We start from the raw sequence: 13,780 nt of genomic DNA on the forward strand, positions 1-13,780 counted from the left end.
TTGACCGCAGATAGGAAGAGTTGTCTCTGATCTATATTGATGCCAAAAAAATATTTTTGAATATTGTTGGAAGAACTTTGCTGGGTGATATTGTATTGGGCTCATTGCACTCTCTGCTGAACATTTTATGAAATCTAATAGAAGAAGAATTTCAAAGGGTTTTCCCCCTTGTGGGGTTTTTCCCTGGTCTTTGACCAAACCTGGTGTCTCTTGTTGATGTTTTGATTGTCTCCTTTGTCATTGCATTTATTGTTCTATCTTCAATTACTGTTGATGATTGAAAACATTAATTGTTATTGAAAATATTGCTAATTGAAGAATTTAATTGGGCTAAAGTAATTGAAACAACTTAGAACAATATGAAAATTAACATCGAGGAATGCAACCTGGTTCCACCAATTCACTAGACCTCTCGGCATATCAAGAACAACCCTATTTTAGGTGTGTCAACCCTCCAATAGCTTGACAAAAGATTGACACTAAATATGCCTTGAAATCAGCGCCAGACTAGGGCTCAAGCCTCCTTCCAAAAGACAAAAAAACTTTGGTATGTTAAGTAGAGAATTGCCACGACAAATCATGCACAGGATTGCCCTTCAAACACTACCAACATTCTTCCTAAGCTTGGCCTTGCAATCACATAAATGATGCACAAAAAATTTGTCTTTTCTTGCTCTTGAAATAGCTCCTATATGCTGTGGCCAAATCAAAATATCTTTTTCCAAAGATGCGATGTGATTGTGATGGTGAACGAGCTCTCAAAGGCTCTTTATTTGTACAAATCGACGAGGAGCCAAGGGGTGCCTTAAAGTCAACGTGACTGTAGGAATTTACAGGGTAAGATCCTTAGACAGAACACCAAAGGACACCGCTCACAAACAGATCACAGATCAATACATCAGTATTGTTGACGTGGTTAAAACCCTCAAAGAGAGAAACAATCCACGGCTTGAGCCAACGCGGCCACTTTAGGCAATTTATTAATAAAAGAATGAAAATTTACATAAGCTTCTCTCATGAGCGGTTACCCTACAAATGACTCTCCGTGCTCTTTAAATAGAGATCATGGACCAATCAGGTGTTAAGCCACAGATCAAGGGTCGGCAATACCGAGGAGAGAATGAACCGTCAGATCACTACATATCGTGACCGTCAGATTGTAAGTTACAAAAGTACATAGTAAAGAAACACACTTTACCTAACTCTACACTAGACCAAGCTATACTTAACTATTTCCTATGTGTCGGAATATCCTAACATCCCCCCTTAAGAACAACTTGGGACAAGATTGAAGGATGTACAAATATAACACAATAGGAGAAGGAAGGAGGCATTAGAGCCTATCCCCCCTTAGTGACAACTTCTTGAACTCCAACCATAAATCGAAGTTTAGTAAACTTAGCCTCTGTGAGAGCCTTTGTAAAGATGTCTGCAACTTGATAATCTATTGAACAATATTGCACTTCAAGAACATGGTCGTGAATGAGCTTTCTGGTAAAGTGCATGTGCAGTTCAATGTGTTTGCTGGGTTGATGTTGGACTAGATCTTTGCATAGTTGAATGGCACTTTGATTATCACACCAAAGTGTAATCGGAGGTTGCTGCTGAGAGCCAAACTTTGATAGGATCCGACGAAGCCACAGGGCTTCCTTACTAGCTTCTACTACACCACGATACTCTGCTTCTGCTGAAGAAAGAGAAATGGCACTTTGTTTCTTGCAAGCCCACGTAATAGGTCCTGAACCAAGAGTGAACACATAACCTGCCGTAGACTTTCGATCATCAGGGTCACCAGCCCAATCAGAATCAGTGAAACCAACCAATAGAGGAGATGCTTCTGCACTGTAATGAATCCCAAACTGAACTGTACCTTGAACATAACGAAGTATTCTTTTAGCTGCTTTCCAATGACTTTCATGTGGGTTTTGCATAAATGGAGCAATAAGGCCAACAACAAAGGAAAGGTAGGTCAGGACGAGTATGGGTCAGATACAAAAGTTTTACTATAAGTTGACAGTATAAGGTAGCATCAACTTCAGGGGAAGTACAAGTGACTAAAAGTTTGGCTTCAGACTGAAAGGAGAAGGGGCTAGCTTATAGTCTTCCATGTGAAAATGGCGTAGAAGATCACATGCATACTTGGACTGGGAAAGGGAAATACCTTCCTTGGATTGCAAGACTTGAAGACCAAGAAAATAATGCAAGTGTCCTAAGTTTGTCATTTCAAACTTCTTTTTAAGGTTGGACTTCACATGTTCTTGGTGTAGACAGTGTTGTCAGAATGACACCTAGAAAATCCAGTTCTTAAAAGAAAGCTATCCATTTTGGCATACCAAGCTCGAGGGCTTGCTTGAGACCATAAAGGGATTTCTTAAGCCGACATACAAGGCTGGAGTCTGTTTGTATAAAGCCAGTAGGTTGTTCCATATAGATTTCTTCATGCAAGTCCCCATGCAAGAAGGCAGATTTAACATTCATCTGATGGACTTCCCATTTGAAAGAGGCAGCAAGCGAAAGAACGAGGCGGATAGAGTTCATTTTGGCAACAGGGGAGAAGGTTTCAGTATAGTCAATGCCTTCAACTTGTGAAAAACCCTTAGCAACAAGACGAGCTTTATGTTTATCAACTTTTCCATCTGTTCCATACTTGGTTCTGTAAACCCATTTGCATCTAACAAGTTTTCGTCCCTTTGGAAGGGGAAAAGATCCTATGTATCATTTGCCAATAATGAATGATATTCTTCATTCATAGCTGCGTCCCAATTTGAATGGCCTGAAGCTTCTGTAAAGGTGTTAGGATCATAATTAGTTGAAGCTTGAGCTAGTAAAGAAAAGGCTCTATCGAACTGAGAACGTGTACGTCGCTGATCTGTAGGACCACCGGCAAGAGCACCTACTGCATCCCGAGTAGCACATAGCCATTTTGGAAGCTGAGGAGCTGAAGGAGGATCCTGAGAAGGGGGGAGGATTATCATCCTTGCTGTCATCATTTGAAGAAGAAATATTTTCAGAAGTAGAAGGGATAGGGAGAGGTGGCACATCAGCTGAACTAGGCTTGTAGGCCGATATATTTTTAGCAAACTTTACATCTCTTCTAATGATAACATTTTTGGACTTAAGTGGAGTAAGTTTGTATCCTTTGACATCTTCAAAACATCCAACAAAAATACATTTTTCACTCTTAGGTTCTAAAGCTTTATGTTTCTCATCTAGAATATGGGCCCATGCTTCACTTCCAAAAACACGAAAGTGACTTACATCTGGTTTAATTGAGCTCCATGCTTCTTCTGGAGTGATATTCTTTAAAACCTTAGTAGGAGTGCGATTTATTATGTAATTTGTACAGTTAATTGCTTTTGCCCAGAAATTAAGACTAAGTCCTTTAGATTGAAGCATACAATTAGCCATTTCCTTTAAGGTGCAATTCTTCCTTTCAGCTACACCATTTTGTTGTGGAGTATATGGAACAGTATGTTGCATTTGAATTCCATTCTCAGTGCAAAAGTTGATGAATTTGTTGTTAGCATATTCTTCGCCATTATCAGATCTTAGCTTAAGAATTTGATGTCCAGATTGTTTTTCAACAAAGGCCTTAAAGGCCAAGAACATGTTAAATACTTCACTCTTGAGTTTTAAGAAGTATACCCAAGTGCGTCTGGAGAAATCATCAATGAAAGTTAAGAAATACTTGTAGCCAGAGAATGAAACAACTGAAAGTCGACCACATAAATCACTATGCACAAGTTGTAAAGGGGTTGAGGCGTGCCAAGAGGCACGTTTTTCAAAACTATCTCGATGATGTTTTCCGAGTACACATCTGGAACAAACACCATCTCTGCAAGATACCATTGGAAGACCTATCACCATATTTTCTTTACATAGATTCTGAAGGGAGCGATAGTTTAAGTGACCAAATCGCTCATGCCAAAGTTTGTTCACTTCATCATTATGAGCAACAAATATCGAGGGAAGATTTGATGACCCAAAGTTGTTAAACTTATACAACTTTGTAGAATCATCAACAATGCCAGTAGCTAAAATCTGTCTAGGATCTCTTAGGTCCTTAATTACAACATCATGAGGTGAAAATTCAACGATTTTACCTTCACCTGAATGAGTTATATGATATACAGATAGAAGGTTGCAGGATAAGGTTGGAAGACATAATACATCATTGAATTGACCATTGTCTATATGAACAGTTCCAGTCCCTACAACACTAAGAGATCTATCATCACCAACATATATATTTTTGGTGTGACAATCATTTAAAGAAAAAAACATGGCTTTGTTTTTCGCCATGCGATAAGAAGCTCCAGAATCAATGAGCCACTCATGAGAATGAGAAGAAGATACATTTAGTGCATATCTAGACTAAGATGCTTGACAACCACATGAAGAAAGTGCTATTCTTTAAGATGAAGTTGAAGTTGTTGAGTGCTCCAAATGGATGTTATGCTTCTTCATTGCTGCTTCCAAGGCTTCCATCATCTTAATGCATTTGGATTCTAAGTGGCCATCTCGATTACAAAAGTGGCAATGTCTATCAGTCTTCTTCTCTTTGTTTTTATTTGCCTTATCATTTTGTTGAAATGATTTTTCATTTTGAGACTGAAATGGCTTAGGACCCTTGTTTGGTTTAGGACCATTCTTTTTAGGATACGATGACTTAGGATTCTTTGAATTTGGTTGTTGCGGGGCGGCTAAGGCTTTCTTAGAAGAGTTTCCAAGATTAAAAAGACTAAGATGTAAGAGTTTTTCTTGTTCTCTTATTAAAGAATCATAAAAGGCATCAAAGGAAGGGGACTTGTAGTCTTGTCCTTGAGAAATGAAGGCTTCTCTTGTAGAATGGAAGGTGGAAACAAACACAGAGTAGGTTGGTCTCAACTTAGTAAGAATGGAATAGATAAGGTTACCATCTTCTTTCTTAATCTTAACACCTTCCAAGAGAAGCCTAAGGGTCTTGAACTTGGACAAAAAATCTTCAATGGAAGAAAAATTATTGGGGTCCAATGTAAGCAACTCTTTTTCGAGTTGATGGGCTTTAAATTCATTTTTAAATCCAATAACTTTAGTGATCTGTTTCATTGCTTCATTATGAGTATCAAGTTCTGATATGGAATCTAAGGTCTGGAGAAATAGACATCCCTATCAATCCACGTGCTTGATCTTGCATATTTTCCCATTTGGCTGCCTTATCTTCATCTTTCGGTTTGGTTTCTTGGACTGAGGCTATTCTGTAAAGACCTTTACTTCTAAGTAAATCCACAATGTAGGACCACTATTGGAAGTAGTTGGTGCTGTCAAGAATAACTTGGCATGGACTTTCCATTTTAACAGAAATTGAAGCTATAGACGCTGAAACTAAGTGTTCCAATGGAAAGATCCCGAAAAATTAGGCTGATTAAAAAAAACGGCTCTGAAAACGGCTTCCGGATGAAGAAGTTATGGCTTTTTGAAGAAAAGTTGTTGAAGATGCCGACGAAGTGCGAGAATGTGCGGAAATGAATGATAATGTTATATTTAAAAAAAAATCTGCCCTCTTTCCAAACTTAATCTAATTAGTTCAACAAAATAAAAGACTTGAACTCAAGACCTCCATTCTCATAGAGTAGCTTTGGACCAAGTGAGCTAGATTAAAAGGTTAGTAATTTTTGGAAAAGAGGAAGGGTTTTTTTTAGTCACTGAAGCTTTGGGGTGCGTGCTTACTTGAGAAAACTATTTTTGCCTACAAAACAAAAAACACAAAACCCAGCACAGACATACCAAAAAAACAAACCTTATGGCTTGAAGTTAGCTTTAGCCGGAAACTAAATATTTTCCTCAATGTTTTTGATTTTCCGAGATCACACTAAGGGGTGGCGGAAAAGAGCATATGCATGAGAAAAATCCTTTCTTTTTGTTTCTGATTTTCCCATATCGCACAGAGTCATGGGGAAAAAAGCATACACAGAAATGAAAGGTATAGATCCTGTAATAAAAAAAACAAAGAGCTAAACAAACCGAAATAAACAGAGAGAAAATAACTAAAAACTGCAAATAAACACTGTATACCTCCAAATCTTAAAAATGACGTAGCTAGGGCTACCGGAAACCTTTTCGCGTCAAACGAAAGGGGTTCCTCAGTGGAACAGATGCTCCTAACACAATAGAGCAGTCCTCTCGGCCCGAAAGCAGTCAGTAACAGTAGATCTAGGAAACGACAGTCGGATGCAGTTCTACCGGCTTCAGATTTGGATCACCAACGGATGCGGCCCTCAAATAGCTCTGATACCATGAAGAGGTTTTCCGTTACACCAAAACCTGCAGGTATTGGTAAACGTTCCAAACCAATAACCAGGATCCCCAGGGTGGAAATTACGGATTCCATAGAGGTGCGTGATTCTTCCAACACCCCCTCAAAAGGAACTCGGGGAAATGGAACCTGGGTCCAAGCTCCGATACCATGTAGGAATTTATAGGGTAAGCTCCTCAGATAGAACACCAAAGGACACCGCTCACAAACAGATCATAGATCAATACACCAATATTGTTGACGTGGTCAAAACTCTCAAAGAGGGAAAGAGTCCACGGCTGAGCCAACGCGGCCACTTCAGGCAATTCATTAATAAAAGAATGAAAATTTACATAAGCTTCTCTCATGAATGGTTACCCTACAAATGACTCTCCATGCTCTTTAAATAGAGATCATGGACCAATCGGGTGTTAAGCCACGGATCAAGTGTTGGTAATACCGAGGAGAGAATGGACCGTCGGATCGCTACATATCGTGACCGCAGGATTGTAAGTTACAAAAGTACATAGTAAAGAAACACACTTTACCTAACTCTACACTTGAACTCAAGACCTCCATTCTCATAGAGTAGCTTTGGACCAAGTGAGCTAGATTAAAAGGTTAGTAATTTTTGGAAAAAGGAAGGGTTTTTTTTAGTCACTGAAGCTTTGGGGTGCATGCTTACTTGATAAAACTCTTTTTGCCTACAAAACAAAAAACACAAAACCCAGCACAGACATACCAAAAAAACAAACCTTATGGCTTGAAGTTAGCTTTAGCCGGAAACTAAATATTTTCCTCAATGTTTCTGATTTTCCGAGATCACACTAAGGGGGGTGGCGGAAAAGAGCATATGCATGAGAAAAATCCTTCCTTTTTGTTTCTGATTTTCCCATATCGCATAGAGTCGTGGGGAAAAAAGCATACACAGAAATAAAAGGTATAGATCCTGTAATAAAAAAACAAAGAGCTAAACAAACCGAAATAAACAGAGAGAAAATAACTAAAAACTGCAAATAAACACTGTATACCTCCAAATCTTAAAAATGACGTAGCTAGGGCTACCGGAAACCTTTTCGCGTCAAACGAAAGGGGTTCCTCAGTGGAACAGATGCTCCTAACACAATAGAGCAGTCCTCTCGGCCCGAAAGCAGTCAGTAACAGTAGATCTAGGAAACGACAGTCGGATGCAGTTCTACCGGCTTCAGATTTGGATCACCAACGGATGCGGCCCTCAAATAGCTCTGATATCATAAGAGGTTTTCCATTACACCAAAACCCGCAGGTATTGGTAAACGTTCCAAACCAATAACCAGGATCCCCAGGGTGGAAATTACGGATTCCATAGAGGTGCGTGATTCTTCCAACACCCCCTCAAAAGGAACTCGGGTAATGGAACCTGGGTCCAAGCTCCGATACCATGCAGGAATTTATAGGGTAAGTTCCTCAGATAGAACACCAAAGGACACCGCTCACAAACAGATCATAGATCAATACACCAATATTGTTGACGTGGTCAAAACTCTCAAAGAGGGAAAGAGTCCACGGCCTGAGCCAACACGACCACTTCAGGCAATTCATTAATAAAAGAATGAAAATTTACATAAGCTTCTCTCATGAATGGTTACCCTACAAATGACTCACCATGCTCTTTAAATAGAGATCATGGACCAATCGGGTGTTAAGCCACGGATCAAGTGTTGGTAATACCGAGGAGAGAATGGACCGTCGGATCGCTACATATCGTGACCGCAGGATTAAGTTACAAAAGTACATAGTAAAGAAACACACTTTACCTAACTCTACACTAGACCAAGTTATACTTAACTATTTCTTATGTGTCAGAATATTCTAATAGTGACCCTTTCTTTTGTGAGGCCAACATGAAGAAAACCTTATTAATTTGCTTTTAATAATATTTAAATATATTTACCACATGCCTTGATGATTGCTTGCCCACATAGAGATTGAGTCCCATCATTTAAAGAAAGAAATATTAAGTCGATTCGAATAATAATTTTCCTTTAACCATTTGAATTCTCTTTTGGGGCAAAGTGGTTTCTCCTTGGGTAGTTGGGCTTCTCCTTGGGGTAATTGGGTTTCTCTTAGGGAAATTCATGCCAAAGCTGCCTCAAATTTCAACATCTAAGCCAATTCCCCCAGGAATTGCACTCGACCTAGGCCACACCAACCTTGATCATGGTTGGATTTTTTTGTATCCACAGAGTTTTGAACTGGTGACCTTCATAGGGGTGCCTTAACAAAACATCTTCTCGCCGATTGTTCTATGTTTTGTGGGTATTGTTCTGTATATGTTATTCTTATGATAATTTATGTTTTTCTTCAATCTTTTAATACAAGGGCTTCAATTGGTCCTACCTCCCCCATTTCCCTAGATATGGTCTAGTTGGAGGTTATTTTGTTTTTTGTTTTTTTAAATTGGCTTCACCCAAGGGGGATTTGAACTTTTGAATCTCATGGTTTACACAATACTTCATATCACGATAATCACCAATTGAGTTGCCCCCCATGGGCTTGATCTAGTTGGAGGGTTTTATTGAAATCATGATTTTCAATAGTTTTACCCAATTCATACATAAAAAATTATGTTTCTATTCATTTATGGAAGCGATTAGTTGTTTACTTGTGGTTCCTACATTTCCTGCATTTCAATATAACATTTTAGAATTATATTCTCAGACTACACTTGGACCTATTGCTCTAATGAAAAATCTAGATTCTTTACTTGGCATAATAGAAATAAATTATAATTGGGGCATTAGCATGTGGCCTGACAGTGCCATCACTGTTCGCTACCCAACTCCCTTATAGGTTATTGGAACTACATATTCTGCGCAATTATCAATTTAGCGTGCTCTCTCATATTTCGATCTAACATTGAATTGAATTGAATTGAAGGAATTTTAATGACGTCCACGAGACCCAACGGTCTAAGGGACCTAGAACTCCAAACCAAACAAAACATCACATTTTCAAGTTTCCCTCTAAAACAACCCTTTTGCCATGAATCTTGATAAAAAAATTCGCTGTTTTGTAAAGCCTTGCTTCCTCAAACAACTAGCATAAACTGTCCACCTTCAAATTGCTTTCAAATTGATTACGAATGTCCTCATAAGCCAGACATTCCATGATGAAGTTCTTTTCGGTTTCAACTGCTCCTTTCCTACAAAAGATGCAAGTTCTTTCTTCCCACTCTTCCTTGGGGGTTATTCATCTACCTATTTCATACCTAAGATGGTGAGATCCGGTCCTTAGCTGCGATATTAAAATTTTAGCCTTTCCCTTGATTGCGACACTCAAATAAATATTTTCATCATGTGACTGTGTTGATTTGAAATTTTTGACATACAGTTTTTTATTTTTTTTGTTTTGTTTGTAATTTCGACTAACCTGGTTTTCCCACATGGCAATTCAAAGTGTTGCAGTCACCCAATTTTTTATGTCCTCTTTAGAGTTAGGACAATCTTGCCAATTATATCCCCCTTTGCTCATCCACTTGTCATTTTGCTTCTTCCAATTTTTCCTATGCTTTAGTTCCTCTGCAACAATCATTTTGGGCCAATGGTGCTCATCCATGCTTTCCACCTTTTTTAAATAACTTAACAAATGAATCGTTTCTGAAGCCTCCATCAGGAACCATACAAGCCTCATCTAACAGGATTTCATATGGGACCATTGACTTGACTTTGATGTTACTAATGATTAAGTGCTTTTGAATTCTTTCTAGTTGTCTCCACTTGTGATTTGACATGCTACTCCCCCAAACTTCACATCCATAGAGGACAACTAGGGTAACCAACTCTCGAAAATGCTATGTTGTAGGAAATGCCAGATTCAGTTGCGTACTAGTACCCAGGACGACCCGAAATGTCGTCGATCGTACTATACAATGTTTCGTGATTTTGAATCACCGAACGATACGACCAACGACATTTTGGCGGAGTTTCAGCTGCAACAGGGTGAGATTTGGAAACTAGAAAGAAAAATAGAATTTTATTTGGGCCTTATCGAGCCATCTCAAGGAGTGGAAAGAGGGCATGGGCCCCATCTAACACCAAAACACAATTTTTACGTGGATGTTAGCTAAATTTAATAAAAACAATTACAGAAGGAATTCTCTAGAAGATGAGAAGAATAGAATTCTGTAGAAACCTTATGAGCCCTCTTCTTTTCTTTAAAAAGACACTTCATTCACTCATTTTTCATACATTGGGATGTGGATGCAGAATGTCCAGATTTAGAGCTCTCTCTTTCTGCGCTTGATATTTGTGTTAGTGGTGATGCAAGTGCAATTGGAAGCACTAGTAGAGTTGCCTCTTCTGCTGAACAAGCATCTTGTTCTATCTTTGCTGGTGAGGATGAGGAGTTTTATTAGTAATAATATGTTAATGTAGCCAAGATTAGCCTCACATATAAAGGTTGATTTTGGAGCCTTGGATGTAAAGCCTCATCTATAAAAGCTAATTTTGGATATTTGCATCATGTAAACATTTATTCGAGTTAATATAAATTTGGATTTCCTTCTAAAATTACATTTATATGTCTCATTATTTTTTTTCTTGCAAAATAATGTGTTATAATTTATTTAATATTGACTAAACGTCATATATATATAATATATATATATATATATATATATGACGTTTTGGTCGCATTCCCATTTTCCGGGGGTTGTGTTTCGGGCCGTCCTCGTTTCTGAAACTGCTAGACATTTTGGCGTTTCGTGCAACTTACTAAAAAGAGTTTTCTCAGATTCTCAGAATTGAATTGATTGAATTTCTCCATTAGAATGAATTGACTGTAATCATATTCTCAAATTACTCTTGGGCTCACTGCTGTAATAATAAAAGTAGATTCGTTGCTTTGCAAAAGAATTGAACTTGATTGTACATAAGTATTAACATGTAGTCTCACAATGCCATCACCCGTAATTATTTGTGTCTAGTTTCTTTTTGCTGTGTAGACCATTTACCCTGTTACTATTTTTTCTTGGTGGTGAACCTAAGTACTTTATGTTCATTTACCTCTGACTAGAAGAAGCACTATACTCTTATTTTGTTTACTTCCTAGGTGTTTTGAACAAAGTTCCATGAGGACGCGTAGCCCAGGGTGGGGTGCACGCGCCTCATGCTTCCCTCACACTCTGGGATGGGGGGACACTTGGAAAAATGTTTCCCACGGCCCCTTTTGGTGAGATACAGGGGAAAACATTTCCTAGTTTGAGGGACACGTTTCCCCAAAAAGTGTGCTTCTGGAATGCCCCCTCAAAAGGGGGATGCCTAGAAGCCTTTGGAGTTTGAGTTATATCAATTTACTATTCCAGAATGGTGAATGATGGATATGGATCAATGTATTTCATTGTTGAATCTTGTGGTGTATTGGGGAATGATGAGTAGTAATGATGCATGTATCAATATGAATGATGAATATGGATCCACATATTTCATTATTTAATTCAATTATGTATGGATCAATATATTTATGTTTCATTATTGAATATGAATTTGGATTACATACACACAATGTTCCATGAGGACGCGTAGCCCAAGGTGGGGTGCACACACCTCATTCTTCCCACACACTCTGGGACGGGGGACACCTGAGAAAATGTTTCCCATGGCCGCTTTTGGTGAGATACAGGGGAAAACGTTTTCCAGTTTGAGGGACACGTTTCCCCAAAAAGTGTGCTTCTGGGCATGCCCCTCTCAAAAGTGGGATGCCTAGAAGCCTTTGGAGTTTGAGTTATATCAATTTACTATTCCAGAATGGTGAATGATGGATATGGATCAATGTATTTCATTGTTGAATCTTGCGGTGTATTGAGGAATGACGAGTATGAATGATGCATGTATCAGTATGAATGATGAATATGGATCCACATATTTCATTATTTAATTCAATTATGTATGGATCAATATAGATTTGGATTACATACACACAAATGAATTCCCCCCATGTTGTCCCTAAATTTACCTAAAATTTGAGGGTACTCCCACATGTCCCCTCTGTGCATCTCCCCACACCCGTGGTCCCCCATCATGAAGTCTTGGTGAAACATAGGTTTTGAATGTAATGGATTGACATATTATAACTGCAAACACTATTTTCAGTGTTTGTGCAACTTATTAGTCATTTTGGAACGATGGATAATGTCGTAACAGACTGGCATTGCAATTTGCGCAGAGAATTATTCACATTATATTGACAATAACAAAGTACTCTCTGGGCTTTTAATCAAAAGGTTGCTGGAAAATTTACTTTTAAAACGATTTTGGTTTATTTATATCCATGATAAACAAATCATTATATTGTAGTTGTTTATTGCGGATTGCCTCTTATGGTGCCAGTCAGTGTGTTGCTTAGTCTTTAGTTGTTTTTTGAAGACATTAAAATAACATTTGTATTGATCTTCACGTTTGATAGACTTATTTAGAAGTTAAGCGGTTCTGATTCTCGTGTGATGCTTTTATTTTCTTTGTAAAAATAGATATAAATTCTTTTCGAACTTGTAATATTCACACTTTCTTGACAGGAACACGATGAAAAGCCTGAAACTATAATGTCATTTAAGGGACTGCTGAGCAGCTTGCCTCCAGATTGCCCAGCGGCTGCACCTGAGGACATTTCTGTGCATCTATGTTTCATCTGCTTGTTACATTTAGCTAATGAACATTGCTTAAGCATCCGAGACTGCCCAAGTTTAGATGAACTCTGTATTCAAATACCAGCGAGTTTGCAGGAGTAACCATTGTGAGTGTGATGCATGACATGTTATATGCAAGTCAATTTCTGTATTATACCAAAAGAAACTATCAAACAAACACAGCCTTTGCAAATACAAGATGCAAATAGGTATAAGATTCTTTAGGTCATGTACAGTAATCTAACTGCCTGTTTGATTAAGATGGAAAACTCCTGCAATGGGTGTTATACATACTGTTATTATTGATGTTTGTTGGACGCAGAAAGAGGTTGCAGTATCAGTGCATAAATAAAAGGTGATTTTTTTGTGAAATTTATTTGCACCGAATTCCTTTTTATTTCTTTGGTGAGCCTTTAGGTGTTGGATGTTATGCTTCCAAAATATTTTGATGTAGAAAATATTATTTTAGAAATTATTGCCCAGATGCACTTGCCTAGGATTGTTTTCTGTGTTAGTTTTAAATCTAGTTATTATTTCCTCCTTGAAATAATGTTATCAATCTTTCTTGAGGTGGTGTCTTTGAAGTCTATCGAACCATTTGTGTCATAGAACATGTTACGTCTATTTTCATTTCTTTGTGATCCTATAATCATGTGTTTATGAACTCATTTACCATGCACGAGGAAATAAATTTGGTGTTTGTTCACTTGCTTCATCCATAACAGTGTGATGCAATAGCAGAGTGATTATATATAAAATACAATAAAATGAATTGACCTTGTAACAAGGAGAACCATTTGAAACTAGTTTTAACATGCACCTCAAGATCACATAAGTCTTGA

The 13,780-nt window shown here is 38.1% G+C and overlaps 1 protein-coding gene across 1 annotated transcript in view; it reads left to right on the top strand.

Moving 5' to 3' along the window:
• The window catches only part of LOC149168858 (condensin complex subunit 2-like), a 101,156-nt gene extending 88,116 nt beyond the window's left edge, over positions 1–13,040 (top strand). The window contains exon 13 of the mRNA XM_089428449.1: positions 12,828–13,040. Coding sequence (XP_089284575.1) covers positions 12,828–13,040 — 213 coding nt within the window. The remainder of the gene's footprint in view (positions 1–12,827) is intronic.
• The last annotated feature ends 740 nt before the right edge of the window (positions 13,041–13,780 follow it).

The sequence above is a fragment of the Pinus tabuliformis genome, chromosome 4_2 (genome assembly GCF_031772625.1).
Source record: "Pinus tabuliformis cultivar Carrire ecotype Pingquan chromosome 4_2, CPIR1, whole genome shotgun sequence".
Classification (NCBI taxonomy): domain Eukaryota; kingdom Viridiplantae; phylum Streptophyta; class Pinopsida; order Pinales; family Pinaceae; genus Pinus; species Pinus tabuliformis.